General features: G+C 40.3%; 1 protein-coding gene across 1 annotated transcript in view; it reads right to left on the reverse strand.

Moving 5' to 3' along the window:
* The window catches only part of NTNG1 (netrin G1), a gene marked incomplete at its 3' end in the record, with an annotated part of 91956 nt that overhangs the window by 28771 nt on the left and 40169 nt on the right, over window positions 1-23016 (reverse strand). Inside the window, exon 2 of the mRNA XM_010286546.1 lies at window positions 1729-2369. Coding sequence (XP_010284848.1) covers window positions 1729-2369 — 641 coding nt within the window. The remainder of the gene's footprint in view (window positions 1-1728; window positions 2370-23016) is intronic.

Genomic DNA, 23016 nt, shown 5'->3' on the forward strand with positions numbered 1-23016 from the left:
CTTCAGATGCTTGCTTTGATAAAGTACTGATAGTCTAATTGAAGTCAGACTAAGCTCCAAATGGGTTTTCAGATGGGAAGCAGCTTTTCCTTAAAGCGTAAGGACCTTCAAATCCTGAGCTTTGATATGGTCCCTCTGTAGAGGTAACCCATGTGGGGCCCAATGGAGACACGATACACATTACATAGAACATACATGTTCTTTTTTATATACTGAGACTAACGTTAGTAAACTATTTCAAACAGTATCTTATGCTGTCTACGATCCACTTATCCCTCTCAAGAGACTTCTGAAAATTAATTTACAGTGTAACTAATAAGAGTTACAATAAGAATTCTTAAAACACCAATATTTATCTTAACTTTCACATGTTCAATTAGTGATTCTATATGTATGTGTATCTATCTAGTGTGGACACAGAAGACTGTAACTACATGCTAAATCTACGGTCCTAAAAAATGTATTTTGATATCATATAAAAATATAGTTGCACTGCAAAGGCACTTATGCATTCAAATCTATATGTGGCATCAATTCTTCCTTTACATAAAGTTAGAGGAATATTTTTCAATAGAATGCATCACTGTAATTTGACTTTATTTTGATTTTATGTATCGATTTTTGCAATATGGAAATGCTTATGAACATGAAAGGCTTGTATAATACAGGTAGAAAATGGCAAACTCACTACAGGAGTAATATGGTCACCAGTGTTTCCTATAATCACTGTCTGGTTTTTTTTCCCTCAGTCCTGTGTCTACAAAAAATGCCCCGGCCTTCCAAGATACTTTAGCTTTTCTGTTCGTTTTCATACTTAGCTTCTCTTAAAAAAAACAAAAGCATCTTTTTAAAAAGGAAGGTTTGAACTCTCTATAGAAGAAGCAGAGGAGAAGGAAAAGGTACATTAGAGAGGTGAGTGAATTTCTAATGGAGAAGGTCCGATTTATTTCTTCTGAACAAACTGGCATCAAAGACACATGTAAAGGATATCACCCTCCTTGCCTGAGGTCATCAGTCAATTGCTAGTTTGAGTTGGGAAGAAAATTTCCCGATAGGAATGTCATTGCACAGTTATTCTGGGGACTATGGCACCTGATACCAGTCACTGCTTGCCGTAGCGGGACTATTTGTCTTGAACCCAGCTGAGAAACCATGTTTGTTATATTCAAATCCATCTCTCCAAAACACCGTTGTTTTTTTCTATTTTGCTTCAGCTTCACTGCATTTCAGAGCTAATTAAAGTACAAGGAATGGACTAATCTCTGCTGCCTTCCTTGTTCAGGCAGTTTGTAGCTAGACCTAGCAGAAAGGGTCCACGCAAGGGCTGCTGTATCAATCACAGCTTACATTAAAGGCCTGAAAAAGCAAAATGATAGAACAGAATCTTTCTTTTTAGTTAATTGCCATCTGGTGAGGCTCCAACTGTAAAAAAGCAGAAAATGTCCTTCTGCCAGTGTGACTTCCTGAGCCAATGTAAGAAACTGTTAATACTATCCTGCTCGTGAGACCTAGGGCTTCAGATCCCAGGCTAGTGACAGCAAACGCCTGGGACATCGTATCACTGAGTCAGAAACTTCTAGTATGACTAGAAACAGACTTGTACTGAGCCAAATTTCCAATGAACATGTCTCAGCAGAAAATGTTGTCATGTCTGGGGACATGAAGGGTTTTGAATAACCTCTAAACCCAAACATACATGCCTGTTTCTAAAGGTATATATTCTCTTACCTTCCGTATACCCTTATGTCTGAAATTGCATAAAAGTAGCGTGCCAGGTGCTGCTCATCTACATATATTTCTCCGGTTGCTGGCCTAAGCAGTCTTATCCTCAGATCCGTGATGGTAAAGAAATCTCTTAACTTCTTCGTTGTGTCAAGCTGGCCATAAAGAGAAGCCATGTTATGAAGCCGAGGTCCAGCAAAAAAAGCAAATCTGTCTTTGATTTCAAAGTGGATTATTTTACTATTTGTCATGTATCCAGTAGAGTATTCCTCTGTGCAAATGATTTCTAGGACTGTGTGCTGCGATAAATCCCTCACTGATTTTGGATCCATGTGGAAAGCATCTAAGCAGTCTGTGGCATAGTATTGGTAGGGCTGCCATGTTCGTCCATAGTCAAGCGATTTCTCCAGGATCATTTGGTCTGGACGGCCAGATTCAAAAGTAATAACTATGTTATCTGTCAGCTCAATGGTTTTGTTCCAGGAGAGCGTAATGTTAACATGAAGAGGCTTTGGATAATCCTTCCAAGTTGTGGACTGCCAAAATGTGGAGGGATGTCTTCCTTCAAGATCAAACATCAGTTCCGGAGGATGTGCCAGTTCTTGGGTACTCGCATCACATTCATTATTGCACATGTAGGGATTCCCCTGGAAAAGAGCAAAGCAGTGTTACAAGAGGCATGGTATACGTGGCTGTGACACATAGTTTCTTGTCTGGCATACGAGAACTGCTGGAATACCTTTATCTTAATGAAATTTAATCTGGCTATTTTCCTTGTTGAAGTAAATGTACAAACACACACATACACAACACCCTTGCTTCTGTAAAATAAACATTCTTCTTAGTATGTTTTAGAGAAAGAAAAGAGTTTATTTACCCTGAATGACTCAGAACAGCAATTGAGTCACAAAAGACCAAGAACAGCAAGCAAGTCTCTAATAGCTCAGTAACTCTTACTCGTCCTAGAAAGACGCAGCAGCCAAAGAGAATTTACTTTTAAAACAAGTACGTCCCTCAAGAGCTCCATTCACAAAAGAAATAATTTTTAGGGCAAGTGTGTTGAGGTCAGCAGTGCAGCCCATATGTACTCAGTAAGAAGCAGTACTCAGTACACCTTCAAGTTTGCTTTCACCTGGTGTGAAATTTATCATGCTTAACTGTGCTCCCAGCTTAGCACCAGCTTGCCTTAAAACATTTACACTTGCCACCAAAAGCCATTAGAAAAGCAGTGCTCTGCCAGCCCTGGGGCTTGATTCAGACATCTGCCATCTTATTACAAGGTAGTGAAGTAAGTACTTCAGGAAAGACTTTTCATGAGGCACCAGCTCCAATTTATCAGGACAAGATAATCCAGCACTTGATTAGGTGGGAGATGTCAGCAGCTCCAGCTGGAATGCTGCCGAGGTGGCTGGAGCTCTGAACTGGGGGTTGAGTTAAAAACAGCAACAAAAAAAGCTTGCCAATAGTGCACATCTTTTACTGCTGCTTGTCCTCTGTAGCAAGGTGAAAGTGAATTATTCTCTTCCTGGCCTTTTGATGCATTAACTTGCACACTACAATCTTCTGCTTCTTCACAAAGGCTATTTTGTCTGCAGATTGGGGATATCTTGCAGCAGTTGCCAAGATATCAGAACCCGTAGGCTGCACTGAATCACGTCTATCTAATTTCAGCTTTCAAGAGTACATTAATATTTTGCTACTTGTTCATTCTGCGTTTGCGCCAGAGAGTAACCACTGCTCTGTATCCTTCCCTCCGCCTTACATAAGGATCATGGAAGAAACCATGCCTCTTTCCACTGATGGTCAGCACTGCTGGGGAAGAAGATGCACCAGTCTATACCTAGCAGTGCTTGACAGGGGCATAAGTGTAGCTGTTACTGTCATTAATCAGAGTTCCCCTCACCTACCCTGAAAACAGAACAAGCCCTGGTGCGATAATCATCTTTTTCTTCTCTTACAATTACAGTTATGCTTCTCTCAATCTCAAAGCCTCGAGGCAACTGAAGCGATTCAGTGCTGTCCAGTGCGGGAAATGCGAACATGAGGTTCCACCTCGGCCGCTGCTCTGCTCCTTGACATACTCCCACAAAACACAAGCAAAAGGACTTCGCTCTCACTTTGACCTCCCTACTGGCAACTTCCTCTTACCTGGGCAGGGAAGTACTATTTTCTCTCTCTCTTTTTCCCATTAATACAGCTGAATGCTAAAACTGACAATGATTCACTGGGACTTCGAGTTAGGGAAAAAACTACAAGACAACAAAAAGGGTTATTTGAAAAGCAGCACACTGCTTGTTACACTGACAGCTTCAAAGCATGCAGCTGTAACTGAAAATTCTCTGTACAACATGTCTATAATAAGTCCCTGTTACAGCTCTGATTTCAAGCTCACGATTGCTATTTCTATGCCTTCCTTTTGAATAAAACAGTGAAAATCAAAAGCAAGTTTCAAGCAGAATAGAGAAGGCACTGATTTTTTTATTATTTAAGCTCCATTTAATATATCAGACACAAACACCAGGATTTGCTAACTTACTTAGGACTTTTCCTTACAGAAAACACACATATTGTGAAATCTGTAAGATTCCAGCCCATTTTCACTGTATGTAAATAGCAGTTTTGCAGAAAATGCTCAGAGTTGTGTAAATCACACCTTTCTGAGGTTTACTTGAAAAATCTGGTCATTTCTGTACCTGTGACCATGAAGCTGCCTGCACACCTATAGTATATGCTTCTGTCATCGCTTTAGTAAAAGCAACTTCACTGGGAGGTCATGGGTATCGAAACACAGCAAATAAATGCTCCTGGGTAGCCAGACAGGTGCATTAAGCACTGTTGAGGGACGGCTTTGGTTTCCTGCTCCACAAGCAACCACTGAGTCTGTTGTGATTCTTCATGTTAAAAACTAAAGCTGCTCTGATCCGCTAGTCCCTGGATGCTGGAGGAGGCATGCTTTATCACTTCCAGCAAGTAACCCAGATTGTGTGGGATGTATTGTTTCTTTCTGTATATGAGAGTTGATTTTTTTTTGCTCCCTTTTTCTTTCACTTACTCTCTTTTAGCAAAAGCCAAGGTGCCAACATAATCAGAGAACGCTGGGAGACGGGGCTCTAAAAAAACACAAGCTAGTGTGAATGCAGTAAGATCATGAGAGCTGGTAGCAAGAAGGTACCTAAAAGAATGGTGCAGTGAACGCTAAAAATCAGCCCTAGCTTGCTACTGAATGGTAGTCTACATCTCTGTGGGCACAAAGCTTTTTGGGAAAGGTGAGGCTCTTTCAATTAATGGCAGAGTATAGTGAGAAATGGGTCAGAATCACAGTGCTGTCCTGCATCTGAAACTCTTACCAGTGGTAACATTAGTGGCACAACCCGCCATTGAACCCTGGGGTAAGGACATCGCTGCAAATGAGAATCCTAATAAAAAGCTTCAGGCATATCATCCCCAATAAATTGAATTATTCTTTTAATATTATAGCATGCAATTCTCTTTTAAGAGGCAGATGATTTGATGACACCAAAATAACCTGAGTGGAGTTCAGTATTCTAGAGAGGAAATTAAGAGCAAAAAATCTGAGCTTATATAAGCTGGTAAAATAAATGTCCTGAATTGTAACACAGAGAGGAGGAGAGAAATGATGAGTTTAGGTAAGCTCCCCTCTGCCTACTGACATGGCAGTCACTGCTGTAATTCTGAAATATTTAATGTGATTATTGCTTCAGAGGCCTGGAGTCAGATTCCCATTTTCTCTACCAGCAACTCGGCTTTAAACTGCTTCTAATTAATCTTAAATGTAATTTGCATGTAAAGTCATACTTACATTACCAAAACAGTGTAAAGGGGTCTTACCCTACATGAACGTCCCTTAGTACATGTTAGTATGAAAACAATTAATTTAACTGGGATTAGTTACATATTTTAATGTCTCGATCCCTGTGATAATCCTCTTTAAGACCTCTATCTCAGTAAAATGAACACAACAAAGAGAAACTTTCCCCAACTTGTGAAAACTAAGCCCATTCTGTGTTGGGGACATCTAGAGGACTGGAGCATTAGCAGCTGTAAGTTGTTTTGTGACCAGCAGGCAGCCATAAATAGACCTTCATTTAAGCCTTCCAAGCAGAAGCTCTTCAGATGGACAAGGTGGAAAATATTTATAACTTTTCAAAAATATATTTAAGGCATTAGGAGATTTCTAAATAATTAAATACTAATAAATACTTCTAAGCACTTTACTGCCAATTAGCATAAAAGGTAGCTGAGGCTTTCCCAACACCAGGACCATCTAAAAGAAACACACTATTTTCCTGTACAGTAATTGAAGTTTGATATTAAATAGCTCCTTGCTGGCAGGCAAATTAGGTTGCTATTTATTTTCTTTTAGGCTGCTCATGGAGTTCAAAATACTACCAAAACTACTGACATAGTCCAAAAATTTTGGCTTTAGGAAGAGGTACCTGTTTTGCAGGCATGGCAAGGGTAGGTGGCTGTACCACATGGTTTGATCATGCTCAGCCCTGGCTGGAAAAAGCAGAGTTACCTGAGAAGGGACTGACTAGGACTGACCGGTCCCAGTAGGGTTTCCCCTCAATTAGCTGGATTTAGTTTGTTTTAGCACACAGTGATGTCTGTGCCAGCCAGCTTGAACTTTTATAGTGGTGTCTGAGGTGCTCTGTAAGTGTCCCTGCCTGGGATGGTGCGCTGGGGCTGGCCTTGCTCCTGCTGGGCAGGAGCGTGTCTTACCAAGTGCATCTTCAGAAACAACTCAGTGACGGATGGGACAGTGACCCTAGAGTGAGGATTTTGGTTAAAAACAGGGGTCTAGCAGTATGACCTTTGAACGTCAGCAGGGGAGCCAGCAGTGGTGCTGCAGCTGCCGTTCGAGGGTTAAAGTCCGAGCACTGCAGCTCAGGCGAAGGCTGCCCATCTCTCATCAGGGCTGCTCAGTGGCATCCACACAGGCTTAGGGCTTGATTGAAGATGCCGCTTCTTTCAATCTGCTTCCTGTCCACACTAACACCTCATGGACTTTTTTACTCAGGAACAAAGACAGAGGGGCTTAACCTTTCTGCAGCGTGAATATTGGAAGCTGTATCACAGATTACGTGCTGTAATAGACACCTGGCTAAATCCCTACAGAGGATTATAACTTGCATTTTCAAACTGGTGAAGGCTGCTGAGGTCAAGCAGGCCAAGATTTTAGGAAGGAGCAAAATAAATTTTCAAGAAGCAAGTCACAGCAACTGATTTTTATACCAGTGCCTCAAGGTAGTTAGCTCAGATGCACAAGACAAGAAATAAATACAGCCTGACTCACATTTGCAGTGAGGTTATGCAGTAAATTACTGCATTCAAATCACACTTTTGGAAACAGTAGAGTATTTCTGCTTTCCTTTCCAAGAGATCATTACAGGTAGTTCGCTTGGTACCATGCTGTACATTGTAGATGACTAATTAGCCAGTTATAGCTCATAGCAGCAATTGCCTTAATGTTTACATTTTACATGTGGTTTCTAACCAGGAATTACTTGTTTACCATGACGGAGCCAGATTATGAAACCATTAATTGAGAGATACTACTCATTAGGCGTTGTCCTACTGAGGGCAAACAGTCGATGTGGAGGATTGGCAAGGCACAGAATCTGTCGCATGATAATTGATGCTATCAAACTCACTACATCCATTAGCTGGTTTGAGAGCATCTCGGTCAATGTCTGCAGAATTATTGTTGTGATGAAGACAGGGATGGCTGTAGACAAGAACATTTTACCATCGATAGCCTTTCATCACTGCAGTGACAGCATTTTAAGTTAAAGTGATTTAAGTTAAGAAAGAAAAAGTGCTAAAATCTCAGTGGAAGACTTGATGCTCTCACAGAGCTCCCAAGTGAGAGGCATCTGGATGGCCAGACAAGCACTTTGAACTCTGAGCTGCAGGCTGAACAATACACATTCTCCAAAACCAGAAAAAGAAAAGAAAAGCATGTTTAAATCAGTAACTTCTGGGGAGACTTAAAAAGATTAAACCAGGGAGGATCTGACTGGCCAAAAATAAATAGTAATGCTTAACAACTTCGTGCACTTTTAAGCTTGAAAGTACATTGCAGATTATGGCCCTGATCCTGCAACAAACTTGGTTCAAGCAGGCCCTTAAAATTCAGTTTTTGAACAGATATTTAAGCCTCTCAAGATCTGGCACTTTGCCTTGTGGAACAGAGACCTAGCTAATTAATCTTCATGACGACACCTCCATGAGGTATGGGATCCTATCCCAAATTCACATAAAGATGCAGAATTAGAGAGAAATGCGTTTGCATGATGAACTCTGTAATCCCTCATTATATTGTACTGTTTCTTCCAAAGCCTTTTGGTAAAGGCATCCTTGGCACTCAGAGTAGCTCTCAGATTATTAGATAATTCCCCTTTCCAATATTATGAACTGAAAATGCACTATAGGAAAACATTTTAATATTTTCATCGTCACCAAATGTATTGGTGCATTTGTCAAAGGCACTTAATTCCTAGCAGAACACTCTATTACTTTTTGGAAATGCTTTTCAATTTACTTTATTAGGCAAATGGAGTTTTACTTCCTCTGAAATATCTCTACACGCTTTTGAGGGGGGGAAAGCCTTCTTATTCCTAGTTGGTAATTTTGTGCTTCCAAGGCTATCTTTGACTTGGCAACCTTGCTGATGTTATTTTGACCACTTGATCGTTCCAGCATTAATGGTACCTTAAGGCAGATCTGCTGGCACTGGCCCAAGTTTTGTTATTTCAAAAGCTCAATATTGGTGTTTTCCTCTTGTATCAGCAGGTATTTGGCAATGCAATCACTCTTCTATTTATAGCTTATGCAACATCATGCCAGCATAATGCTGGCACCCCACCGTGCTGAGCTCTGGCTGAACAGTACAGCAAATATTCCAAGAAAACCCAGGTTTCGTTATACACCAGATGCATATTTGGGTTTGAGAAACTGAAATCCCAGGGGACGCAGCACCCCCTTCTCTCAGCACATTGGCACTTGCTGTGGGGAAGGCAGTCCTCCATGAGAGTGCTCCCTGGACAAGGCAGCAGAGGGTATGGATATCCACGGTTGTATTCAGCTCGTGTCAGTGCATTTTTGTCCCACCTGATTTTCCAGCCATCCTGCTGCCCAGCAGGAGCTCCAGCAAGGAAGTCGTGCGGGAGATACTGGGGGTCTCCTCAAGTGGGTATAGCTTCTACTGTCAACAACAACAATCTTGGGGGTCTCTACATTTTGTGGTCTGATACAGATCTCATCTTGCTCACTTTCTGATTATTTGGCACTATCCATGAATTTAGAATGGGAGCCATTGTGGGGGGTAGAAAGGAGATGTCTCAAACAGTGCAGTTGAAAAGTGTCATCTCTGGGCAAGGGAAAGCCAGCTCAAAGGCAGGTTGCTCTGTTACCACAGACAGCCAGTCTCAGTTATGGTGGAGATCACAGAGGGAACATGAGCGTCAAAAAATTAGAAATCAAATCACCTCAGTGGTGACAGGGTGCTGGAAACACTAAAAAACCCTAAAACCCTTTCATCTTGAGTCTTTTTTTTTTTTTAATTTTGTGGTTGTAAATTGCTGCATTCAGAGTTTTGGTCCACAAAGGAAACCTGCAGACAGCAAAAAGCCTGAGAACGGTGTTGGGAGAGCAGGCAGGGCTCTGGCAGGCCTTAACAACCCTGACCAGCCCCGCCCGGCGCCCTGGCCTGGGCCCTGTTTAAGCTCAGGCTGGGGCCTCCCTCCAGCCTGTTCTCCTGGGCGGGCCTCAGGCCTGTGCTGCAGCCCTGCCTCCTGCTGCTCCTGCTGGGGCGCCCTCAGTGCCCCGCTCCACCGCTGCGCCGTGCAGGCGGCTGCCGGGGGACTGTCCGTGACTGCCGGCTGTGCTCAGGCCATGTGGGATGGCGCCGCTGGTGAAGGCAGAGCTGGTGCTGGGGTGGTCCTCTGCTCCCAAGGGTGCCCCTGTGCTGGGCGACGCTGTGCCTGCTGCTCCCTGGCACTTGCTGAGGGACGTGCCACGAGTGAGGAGACAGGCATAACAGAAATGCAAAGCTCTGCAGCTTGCCCTGGGCAACAGCAGAGCAGATTTGTATTAGCCGAGTATGAAATCATATGATGGGATATCAAATCATGGGAGCATAGGAATTTTGCGTTGGGAGAAATTTTGGGAAGACTCATGGTGTGAGGAAACTGGAATGTTGCACTCTGGGTGGGCTTCTGCACCACAGTGCTGGGGGTGGACCATCAAACCCTTCCTTGCAGGGCAGGGTGACGATCCCTGTGAGCTGTGCTAGGCTGGTGCTTCCTCTCAATGGGCGAGATGTGTGTTAGTGGCAGGAGCTTCTCTTCTGGTAGAAAATGTAACTGAATAAATAAGTAAATTTAACTAGTCTTACGTTTTTATTTCACACAGACAAACTGAAGAAATGAGCCTTGCAACAGTGATGGAGGCAGGTAGGATGTCACAGCCATGGCTTCTGCAGAAGGTTGCTCTGAGCTTTCTAACTGGTTCCCAAGGGAGAGCCATCTTCTGCCCCTGTGGCCCCTACTCCTGCAGTAAGGGCTTCCTTGTTCTTCTGGAGGACAGCTCTTGAGTAACATCTGTGGAGGCTCATGCAAAGTATTGATGCTCTGAGTCCTGGCAATTGAGTACCTTCAGATACAGGGCAAGAATTTCAATGTGATTTCTGTGTGAAAACGGAAAGTTTCAACTTTCAACTGAAGTGAGCAAAGAGGGTGCTGATGTGGTGTTTAACTGATGAGTTACCACAGTGTTCAATGCAACCCTATCCTGTGCTAACTTCAGTTACCCAGGCAGCTCTTTATGTAGACCATTCATCACCACCCTAAAAAAGTCATACACATGCTAACTCCCACCTGAGGCTAGAAATGAGCAGTGTAGAAACAATTAAAAATCCTTAAGTTACTGAAAAATGAACATATGGTTTTGTAAAGACTTAAATGAAAAATAGACGGATCTAGATCTCTGTTAAAGGAGATAATTATAATGACTTTTGTGCTTGTAGTTTAAAGGGACTTACAGCGAAAACTGTTTCATTGAGCTCTTACTGGTTAGTTATATCTTATTATGGTAAGATTTTGGCTATAATAGGATGGTCTTACACGGCAGTTTAAAAATGTTCTGTCCTTAACACATCTGGACTAACACTTTCCATCATCAAATTGTCACTTAAATAGTTTAATGATAATGTTGTATGTATTATTTACTTATTGAAAGATGCACAAAACCCCTATTTTTTTTTTTTTTCTTTGCCATGGTATTTTTCAGCCTGGAAGGTTTTTAAAGCACTATGTAACTCATTAACATAGCTTCAAAAATTATTGGACTGTCCACCAAAGCAGACTGTCAGAAGCTTTTTAATAGCACACAGCTGTTCTATGGTGTCCAGTTATTTAGAGTGGAACTGAAGACTGTTGTAGTTGAATATTATATATATTTTATATATATTATTTGAATATATTTGAAATACTTCAAAAGTATTTTACATAAGCACAATACAAAAATGCGTAGTGCAAAAAAACAAATAATTCCTAAACAATAAAGGCTTTTTTGTCTACTCCTGCTTTATCTAAGTATAGAGTAATAAGAAAAGTCCACACTAGTACAGGCAGTTACTATAAAGCAAATACTATGAAGAAAAAACTTTTTAAAGTTACATCCACTTAATCTCCGTATTATTGGCTTTTGTGCAGGATCAAACAAGGTAGTGAAAGTCTGAAATGCTAGCGTCCCACTAGGAGTATGTAAAAACAACTTCAACACATACATGTGGTTCATACAACAGCTCAAGTTACCTGTTTGGCTTGGCCAACTGAACAACTTGATAGGTAATATGCCTTATAATTAGGGCTTAATAATTTTGCAGTTTTCAGATTCAGCAAAGCTCTAATTATGGTCACAGTGCAGTATTGTATAGTTTCAAATGGGCGGTTTGAAGGCCACATTTCTGAGGGTGGGTGTAAGGCTGCACGTACGCAGACTTGCACAGAGGGGTCCCATGCTGCCGGGGCCTTGCAGCTGCCCACTTGCTTGCGGCCCTACCTTTTCTTTGTGGCACAGCAAAAGAGACCAAGGGCTTCCAGTCACTAATGATAATTTTACACAAAATTAGAATCAGGCCACTCTTTAAAATAGCACAAACTTAACTCTTCTGGGTTTGAAGGGGGGCCTTGAAAAAATTGGAAAAAAATTTTAAAAATTCCATTGTGCCACTTTTCTTTCCAGTCCAGCAACTTTCAGTGGATGCACTGGAAAATCTCTTTCCTCCAGAGCTACACCTTTGTTCTTGGGCTCAGCCCTGCCTCAAGCAAGCATCAGCTTGCAACCTAGCAGTGTGCTGCTTGCTCAGCCCTCTCCCTGCTCGCCTCCCCCTGCACTCTTGCTGGGGAGCTGACGGTCTCCGAGCTGGCAGCTTCTCTCTAAGGACAAATTTCCTGCAAGCTTGGGAGATCACACCTTTGTACCTAGCAATTATGCTGCTGTGTGATGAGCTGGATGAGAAGGGTGATGTGTCTGGAAAGCAAGTACTTTTTCCCCCAGTCTTAGTTTTCCACTGAATCAAGTCTCTGATCTCATGTACTGCTTGGCCAGAGTGCTGATACTGCCAGAAGGGATGCAACAGCTGGGGACAGAAAGGAAGTGGTACAGACAGATTGACTGGCAACATGGAAATGCACCCTAAATTATGAACAAAGAGCTAAATTACGCCTGTGCTGTCATACTCATGCTTATCTGTTAAAAGGTCATTTACACATACAAATAGCTACTTGTATGTGCAAGTGTTATTTATGCTGTAAAAGACTATTCTGGGGGCGTAAATGTCTATTGGACTTGGGCACAAACAGTTCTGTCCCAACAAAATGACTTTCACTACATATGTCACCCCAAGGCATCATTATTATTTTATTCTTATAAAGGGCAGCAGGATTTAGGATAACAAATTCAGATTATTTCCTTCCCTACAGATGTAAACATAGTACCTGCAAGATGCTACTGGGGTCTGCACTTAGGGTATTTCTGTTACAGTCTCTACAATCTAAATTCAAGTATGAAGAATTCTTTTTTTTCCTACAGGCAGTACTTTTTTTTTCTCTATATGTATTCACATGTGTGAGCATGCTTCAGGTTTTTTCTTTGCTTCATCTGAAAATTTTATTCTTTCCTAAAAGTGACATAATTCTGGAACTGTAGAATATGCTATACCTGGGAAGTACAGCTGAGTTTGATGGAAAGTATGTTACATTATCTCATTGTGTCATGATGAAGATTGAGATACCAAAATGCACTGTATCAAGCTATTCTGATTGACACGAAGTTTATACATAATTATTTTCATGCACTGAAACACGCAATTCCTGTACTAGGAGGCTAAAAGGGGAAATAACAAAACCAAACCTCAAACCTAACTTTGTAAAGACAGAGTCCTTGTTTAAGCATTCACCCTCAGGAAACAGATCTTACCATTTATTTCCCACATATGTTTTCCAACAACTTAAAAGATGCTGTCTGCTTGCCTAAATGTGCAACTACAACAGACAGTCATTCTGCATAATCTGAGGGATACTGAGTAAAAATTATGGCAAGACAATGAGCAGAAGGATACCAAGTCCTTCACAGTATTCATTAATGGTTGTCTGTGACAAACCATTGTCATCTTTAATAGTTTTCCTGGGGTGATTCCTGCTTCCTCTGTGGGAGACTTTAAAAACCACTATAGATGATTCCTAAGTAGTAGCAATAGTTAAGTAACTATTTATTGTCAAACGTGACGCAAAACATAGTTAGAAAAAAAGTATGTCAAATTTTGTTTTATTTCTTCCAAAAGAAAGCCATCTTCTTAGAAGATATGGTCTAATCAAATACCTGCACAGGCTACACCAAGTAATGTGTATATTCATGAGAGCATTACCAAAATAAGAAGTTGATGTTTTACTAATCACCACAATGAGACAAACACTGAGTGCAATTTAATAAACAGTTAATTCCCCAAATCTGAACAATCTTTTGCTTTGTTATCATTGAAAGCAGACAGCTTTGCTAAGCCAGGGCAGGTTGTCTTCCCCAACTATGATATCCTCTTATTTCACATACTATCACATCAGTTTCAATAGGCTACCCGTGTAATAGGATGTAGTAATGTAGTGGACTTGGTATGAATAAGGATAGCAAAAATCTGTCACTTAAAGCTATAAGACAACTTTATCAATCCATGTTTATGTAATGTTTTGCATATTACTTTTTAGCCGGAAATCTCGAAATGACTTACAAGGAGCTATGTTCAGCTGCCCACAAAGTCACAGCTGTGGGAGATCAGACAGAGAGGTGAAGTAATTAGTGCTCAGACAAGTGATGGTTAAGCCAGGAATAGACCCTTTTCTTTTGCCCCACAGGCCTTTTTTTCAAAGAGAATTTTTTTTTTTTTTGTCTTTGTATTAATTCTATGGCTAATGCCATAGAGAAAAACTGCAGAGCCAGACAACAAATAAAAGGAGCTAAAGAGATAGAAGAAATTCTTTTCTTGTTGGGGATGTCTCAGCCATGCCTCTGGGACTGTCTGCATCTGTAGGCACTGTTCATCCCACTCCAGAGTGTTATTGATTCTGTGCTCATGGATTTAATGCAAAATTGTATTTCTACAATAACCGTAATTTTATTTCTGATTCCTAATGTCAGTATTGTTTTTGACAACTTCTGTATTACCAATATGTCTACTGCCATTTTTAATAAGCTTTAGAGCTGGTGGATTAACACTGAATGTCAAACACCACAATTAGAATTGCTGATGCTATGCAGAAACTCTGCTTTTAATATATATATAAAAAAAAATCTTTCTTACTATTACCCTGAACTCATTTCTATTGTATTTGATCATTTTTTTGTTACAGAATTCCCAGGCTCAGAAGACTCTTGCATGTATGTGCATCACTTAAAGGAAGAATGAAATGAAACATAAACAAAAATGACAATTGTAAGTGAAATCCAATTTCATCTCATTTCTCTTAAAAAGTGGGCTACATTGTTTTCCCTTAATTTGGGTTTGTCAGGATGATAAAATAAATATTTCTAATGAATCCCAGTGTATAGCCACATAATGTGGAATTGTTATAGAAACAAATTTAAATGTTCGATTTTATTATACAGTGAAGGGATGTCTTATTAGTATTCACAATGAATTGTGTGATGTCTCTGCACATTCAGATTATAGCACATAGTGCTTTGAAAGACACTTATCAAATCCACATTAGGATACTGCACCAATATAAGTAATTCAATCAAAAAAACATACAGTATCTTTTGAGGAAGGGTTGCAAACTTCAGTTCCGTGGTGGAGGTTGTCATGTAATTTCCTTTATTACATATATACATAATAAAAAATAACTGCACAGCTCTGAAAAATATATAATCATTTCCTTAAATAATTAGTACTAAGACCATTACTGGCAAATTTACTGTTTGGGTATCGTATGTGGTTGCACTGACTCATAACAACCTGTCATTTTCAAAACTTATTTCATCACAGCGTGTTGGAATTTGGAGAATCCCAACTGGCTGGATGGCAGGGATGGGGGGAAGGAAAGCAGCTGCGGCTCTGTCCCATGCTGAGGGCAGGGGCATAATGCCTGCATGATCCCTGCTGCTGCCTCTTGGGCTGGGCTGCCTCAGGTGAGAGACTCGAAGCAATGTGAATTGGGGATAAAACCACTCCCCCAAAATATTTCATGGCCTCAGTTATTGTCTCAAGTGACACAGAGTACCTCACAATTCTCCATAAGAATCTTCTACCAGAAATAAAGCAAGAGCATCTCTAAGTGCAAGAAAGGCTTTTGATAACATATGCAATATTTTCACTTAACACATCAGATGTGTAGCAAGCAAGGAACTCCCTTGAACTGAGCCAAACTTCTTGCTTACTGAATTGACTGTAAAGTAATTCAACTCTGGAGATGAAGAGGTTTCTTTCACCACAAAGCTGTGGTTAAGACTGCTGCAACATGAGGTTCCCCTTTGAACCTCTGCATGCTGCCACTGTAACAAGGAGGAGTCATCGGCACGTTAATTGGGTTAGCTCAAGAAACCCTGTTAGTGAGAACAGGGCAGCCTGGGCTGTGTAGTGGTGCTCGGCATTTTGATGCTGTTTGACTACATGAACATCGTGCTGCCAATTCTTTACCTGTGCTGTTAACCCTCTACCTAGATTAAGCCTGGGTGCCTACGCCGGGACAAACCAATTTTAACTCATGAACATTGCAGAATTAATACACCCTAAAAAATACTTGACTTCTGGTAAGCATTGAGGTGGGCAAGTTTCTCACAAGGAGAAACTGAACGGAATTTTCCTACAATGGGGAAAAAATAGACTTTCTACAATTGCCTGCTGGGATGCCTGAAGGAAAAGTTTAAGGACAGGGTTTCCTTTTATCCTAATACGTTTCAATCTATCACAGAGTAAGTTGATAAGAGAAGATCGAAGTATGCTCCTCTCCACTGCACCGCCCTGGGAAGTAATAAATTACAGCATAGTATGTTCCCTATCAGTTCTATCCATCACAGGCTTGTCTTACAGAAGACATGATAAAGAGAAACACCTTGGATAAAGTAATGCAATTAACTGTTGCCATTTAAAATCTGAAAAATTACATTTCCTTATCCCAGCCCGTCTAGCTGTTCAACCATTTTTGAGTAAAAATACTGTTTAATGACTTGCGAGTATACTGTAGGACTACTTTCCAACAGACTCTGCTTCCCGCAACGGTATAGGAAAGGTCAAAACCTTGCACCAGCTGTGCCAGTATGCGAGCTGCACAGCCCAGAGGTCAGGGATGCCCAGGGGCAGGGGTGTACCAGGACAGCCCAGCTCCATCTCCTGCAGCTGCCACGGTGAAGGGCACGACAGCGACATCCGCTCCCTAACACTCAGACATGCCTCTGATGTAAGATGCTCTTTTGGCTGGATAAGGCAGCACCCGAAGGCAGAAACGCATGAAGTTGCCTTGCCACAATGACAGAAATGCTTCCATTAATGACAGATATTCCTGCAACTACTCTGTAATTTAAACAATATAGTGCTGTTCCGTATTTACCTTTAAAGGGACTTTTAGGTCCCAGTTTGTACTACAGGAGCTATAGGAAGTGCACTTATTAGAATGAAAAATAGCTGCCTATAAAATGAGTCACTGTTTGTAAGGGTGCAAAAATAAAAGCCCTCAGAGAAGGTGAGGTATTCTTTCCTCCACACAGAATTTAGGGCTGCACTATGCTACAAACCAAAGCCGTATGCCTCTTTCTTTAAAGATATGCAGCATTTACGTTTTTTATACAAAAACACTTTGCATATACCATCTGAGTTTTTTCAGGCCCTAATAAAATGTTTTAAGGACAAGAAGTGGCATAGCTCTACTTGTAACAATGTCTTTAGACAGCATACAAAATTACTCTGTTCAGCATGGCCATCTGTGATATGTTAATGCAAAAATAAAAAAGAAAAGAAAAAGCAACTTCAAAAGATTTATGCCCTTAGATTTCTTCTTTTTCATTTCTCCTAATTTTTGATTGGACATTTACTGAAAGTGCTGCAGTGAAATCAATGGAAAATAACTCCACATTTTAGCTAATAACTGAAGTCAACAGAGGGCTCTAGATAACTTTAAATGGATTTGAGATTATTTTTGTGAATTTTGTTATATAGCATTTGAATACATTATTTTAATAAATAATACTTTATGTGGGCACTTGCCAATTCAAAAAGTTGGCCAACAATTAAAATGCACATAAGAAGAAAGCAAGCCTGTTAAGTTATCTTCAATTTTAATAACTCAGTGACATACTGAGGTTATTTTAAATGATTTATTAGTGTAATTTATTCAACAAGCAAGCTGAGAGGTACTTGTCTTTGTCATTGAAGCTATTTAAAAAAATAATAATCTGCTGTTTATCTCATCTCCTCCTTGCAAATATTTGTGACTCTATCACCGTCTATATATCTACACGTATCTGTATGTATTTTGGAACACAGTGCTGACTAGCTTTAGATTATAAAATCAATTCCTCCATCTGACATTATGCCCAGTAAAGTTCCTTTCAAAATCTCTGACGTTTCTTAGACTGCTTTTCTAGACTTAATTTTCTAAACACTATTTTGCAGATGAAGAGTTGTAAACTTAGAGTTACAATAATAAATATTTAAGTTTGCAAACAGCTTTAAGTCTGATTTGGCATTTTCTTGTATTCCCCAAACCTGGAGAAACTGCCTGTATATGTGTGGATGACTGGAAACCTGGCTAATGCCAAAATTTTGGCTATCATGTTCAAAAACTGGAACTTCTGATTAATTTTTTTTGTATCTGCAAGCATGTAAGAAACCCATTTTAAACTGTGTGTTGGATATATGAAGAAGTATTTAAATATTTATTATGTTATTAAAAACCCTTATGCCACAGAAAATATTTTATTAGGACTTTATTGTTTTATTTAAATTCTCTGAAGTTCCTTTCAATGAGGCAAATCCTATCCTGATATTTAATTAATTTGATTCCTAGTCAACAATTCACTGAAACCAACAGATGTTCTTACTGAATAAAACCTGAATAGCAATTGAACAAAAGCTCCAGGAAGTATCCCACTACTTCTAAGGTCCCGCATCATCCTGTCACTTCCCAGCAGCTTTTTGCTCTGAGTATTCTCTGAAGCTGGCCTGCTTTGCCTGATGTCAGTGGAGGAAAGTGACTTGCACTAGTTTTTGAGCAAGAAAAACTAAAAGTCACCGCTCTGCTCCTGGAGCTTGGAGATGGGGCAGGGCTGAGGGCGAGGTCCCTGCGGCACCCCAGGGCTGTGAGGAGCCTGCGGGACCAAGGAGCAGCAGCCCCAGCCCCACCTGAAGGCAGATAAAAAGGCAGTAAAACAAATGTATGACTTGAGTAAATCTGAAGAGTAATTGTGTTTCTCCCAGTGTAAGACAAGTGTGTTTCATAGCAGTGCTTGCCTTCTCCAGTATCACCTTTTGTTAATTAAAGAAATGCTTTGTAATAGAACAGCTGTCATAGATTATATAATTGCTATCACTTTGATATCTTAATTAAATTCCACCGCAGGCTGTAAGTCCTTCAGGACACCTTCATTTAAGATGCTTGATGTTTGTCAGTCACCATCATGAATGGGATTTTGTTTTTTTCAGTATTGCCTACAAATGCATGGCTTTATTAGCTGACTTTTAGCTGACTAAAGTCAGCCCATGCCTGACTTTACCCTTTATTCACAGGGATAAACAGATTAAAAAGGCAGATTTGTGGATGTTCTGACTAGCTTGTCTACGATAACGAAGCTCATCATCCTGCAGAAGAATTTAGGGTAAGTTATGTAGTAATGGTGCTCAAATTCTGATTTTGTACTAGATAGCCCACATTTGCTGTTAGAAACCGTATTCTATGCCAAAGATGAATTCTAAGCTCGGTGTTTTTCATCCCACTATTCACTCCTATTTGCAGCTGAGAAGACCACTAGCCCATTTCCAGCCTACTTTGTAGTCCAGAAGACACAACTATGTTGAATACCATGGGTCCATGTAAAATGCCTATAGTTCAGTTACATTAACAAGATTAATATAATGGTCTAAGGTAAACAGAGAAAGCAAAAAAAGCTTTCTGCTGGGCTGTTGAATTTTTTAATTATTCATAGTTGTTTACATGTTGGTATTGCAGTAGCATCCCACTGTGTGGGTCCAAGCCTGCTGAGGAACATTGCCCAAACAGGGATGAAGACAACCTCTGCTGTGAGGCATTCCCCATCTTGACAGTATTTTGATACACCTGATTGTCAGTTTTATTATTTTGTTGATGGCCAGCTGCTCTTCTGTCACCATCATGATGACATGTGGTCATGCACCGGTCTTAGAAAACCTCAGGTGTTCACTTGTTGCTGTGCCTTGGAGAAGGGGATGCAGAACAGCCACATCCTACACCCCTGACTAAATTGGGGTAGGAAAACTTCAGGAAGCAGTACAAGCAATAACAAGGTTAGGTCTTATGTATTTGGTGATGTTACTCTGGCATTGGGGATGGTCAGGTCCTTCACGTGTCCCTCTTAACTCTCATTAAAGACTGTAGCAATCTTTGCACAGATTTAAATTGAAGATAATTTGCTCCAAGACACTGAACTATATAAACAGCAGCAAGAGTCTATAAGATTAAATTCTCCCACAAGAAATAGTAGGAAAAAAATAATGAAGGGACACACTGTGTTCAATGGGGGATACTGTGAGTAAAATCAATCTCTTAATGATGAATAATTGTAAAGGTTAAAAGAATGACATTATTGCGATAAGTGATGTACCTCTCCAGTCATCTTAGATGACTTCTCTCCCACTGTGTTTTATTGTTTGGAATTATTTTATTACTGGACTTCACTTCATGTAAAATTAATTACTCCTTATTATATCTGCATTTAAAAAAACCCCACCAATTATGAAGTATGACATTTAAAATAATTCACCAAGTGAGTTTAATTAAATTACGAATAGACAGAATGTTCTGCAAATAGAACTGCTGCTTTGAGAGCAGGCTGCAGCATACTCCCTGCATGGTGGTAGCAGAACAGGCAGTAATGATGCATGCGTACACTAGCTTTGGAAACAAAACTTTTCTGAACTGGTGAAATACCAAGAAAAATAATTAAATATGAGAGTGGTCTTCTAAGAGAATATACAACTCATCCATAAACACAGCACCCCAGACTCCAGTCATCTTAGCAGTTTCATGCTTTGTATTTTTAAAATATTTCTTTAAAGGGCAGCAGCAGTATAAGTCAAGTCAACGGTGAGAAGGCTGCAGGAAGGATTTATTTTGGTGTTTGAATCTTTAGTAGAACAGGAGAGTAAGAAGGGCTGAGGAAGGCTTACTTAATTTTTGCAATGCTCCAAGGTAAACCAAGTACTTGGAAGGACAATACAAATCCCTTCCTTCAGTACAGTTGCTTTTTCAGTTTTAGAGGAAACTCATGTTTTTTCCAGTCTTATATGACATAATGCAGAAGAAGTTGCATACTAAGTAGATTCCGTGCTACATCTGTAAACTACTCCAGAGCTTGAGGGGAGATTATCTTTAACCTCCTGGGTGGTATCAATAGTGGCTGAATAAAATGTCTGGAACAATATACCTTTAACTCTCTAGTACTGTGAAAATCTAGTTAAAATCTGGACTGTATTGCTTACATTCTCATCTTTAATGAAATGTTATGGGAAATCTGTGTATATCAGGATAAAGTGGAAGTAACTTTTCTGACTTCATTAAAGCTACAGTAGACCAAAAAATTAGGAAATTAAATCCTAAAACATGTATTAGGTTTTCCTGCACTGTCTTTGATTAGAATCAATTTTCTCGGAAAAATGCATTAAGACTTCAGAAGCTGAAAATTTTGATACTCAAATATATGTAAACTAAATTACGTTTTGATTCCCTGGCCAATCACAGCTGTTGGTGGTACCACCGTTGGGATTTTTACTTGTCAAAGTGCCAGAGAACGGTTAACTGCTTCAGAAGTGGAAAGTTGCAGGGACAGAGGAGCAGCACTCAGGCAACGCTTTTCACGGGCAGCGTTTACTGTTGCAGTAAACTGAAGCTGTTGCAAACCTTCTGGCCAGAGAAAAAATGTGAATTCTTTATTCACAGCTGAGAGCCTTTTCTCCCCAAAGTAGTGTCCCTGAAGTCACTGCAACTGTATCTGAGAGCTGATTGTGTGAACCACACGTGACGCTGTACCAATGGGATCAGTGATTGGAGCGTTGCGCGAGTGCCTGCTTACAGGAGTTCAGCTCTAAGGTACTGCAGTCCGTACTCCTGCACTTCTACAGGTAGGCTTTGGGGTGTGTCCTTGTTCAAGAAAGTAATCTGAAAAGAAAGTCACTGGTGGAAAAAAAAAAAGGAGTAAAGAGCACAACTAAATTTTGAAACAAGTTAGTGACAACTGTTGGCAACACCAGATAAAACTGAAATAGAGAGGTGATAATGGTATGAAACAGGAAAGGAGGAGTGTGAAGAACTGAGGTCATCAGAAAAAAAAAAGGCAAAAACCAACTGAAGTTTAAAAAAAGACAACTTCTCTTTGTTACTGTTTTCTTCCCCCTTAATCCTCAATTATTTCAGGTCATTCCCCTCAATATAAAAGCCAGTAAGCCACAGCCAGATCTTTCTTTCCTAAATGGCAAAGTGATACTGAGAGTCCTGCTGGTTCCTCTTGAAAAATGACAATGGTGAAGGTATGCTGTTAACGCAGTCCTACTTACTTGCTATGAGTATGCGTAATTAGGCAGTTTGTTTATTCACTGGGCCAAGCCTTTTTCAGGCCAGGTTCTGGCTAAAAAGTACCTTTTTGCCCTCCCTTTCAGCCTTCTTCCTGGTTTTCTCAGGAGTTTGGCTACGGTTCCTTTCCTTTTCCTAGAAGATGATTATTATAGCAAAAAGTACTTGTGCCAATCTCTCCTCATAACTCTGCTTCTGACCAATCATGCCCATAGTCACTATTTTAGTTATGGTCCAAATTTCTTTATTCCAGGAGCTAATGCCCCAGAAAGGCAACCATTATAATCAGCAACAAAATGCACAACATTTCACCCATCCTTAGTCCTAGCACAGTGGATATGCTCACACGGGAAAATCAGGGAATAACCACAACACAAAAATGCCCGTCTATGCCAGTGAGACTATCCTGTGTTAGTAACATTAGCACTGAAAGTGTAGGGTAATAGGATCATGCATTACTTGGAGTTCCTAGAGGTCTCGGCTCCTCATGCCTACCTTTTTTTAGTATGTGCTAACACAGTCCAAATAGCATAACTACATTCATGCACATAAAATCACACTTTCATTTTGCCATGTATGAGGCAAAGAATTGGGTGTCCCACCTGAAGGCAGCATCGTATCTACAATGAGGAATTTTGCACACAAGAAGAAAAGCGTAAGAAAATAAAAGGTCACTGTCTTAAGACGGGTAAAGAAAATGGGATGGAGAAGTGCTAGATTACAAAGAAGTGAATTACCATTAAGTCATTTTCCCTGTTGCATACTTTCCTCTCATTCCTCCATCTTTCTGGACATCATGCTAAATGACAAAACAAGTGGTAAAGATCAGAACAGGAACTTCTCATGAAGAACAGCCAGAAGTGCAACTTTGTAAGTCCTCTTTTTCCTCCCTTCTCTCCAAAAGTCTCAAGATTCTCTTACAAAGAATGTCTGTTTGTGAACCAGAAGTGGGCTTTTAATG

This window comes from Phaethon lepturus, unplaced genomic scaffold, assembly GCF_000687285.1.
Source record: "Phaethon lepturus isolate BGI_N335 unplaced genomic scaffold, ASM68728v1 scaffold1640, whole genome shotgun sequence".
NCBI lineage: Eukaryota > Metazoa > Chordata > Aves > Phaethontiformes > Phaethontidae > Phaethon > Phaethon lepturus.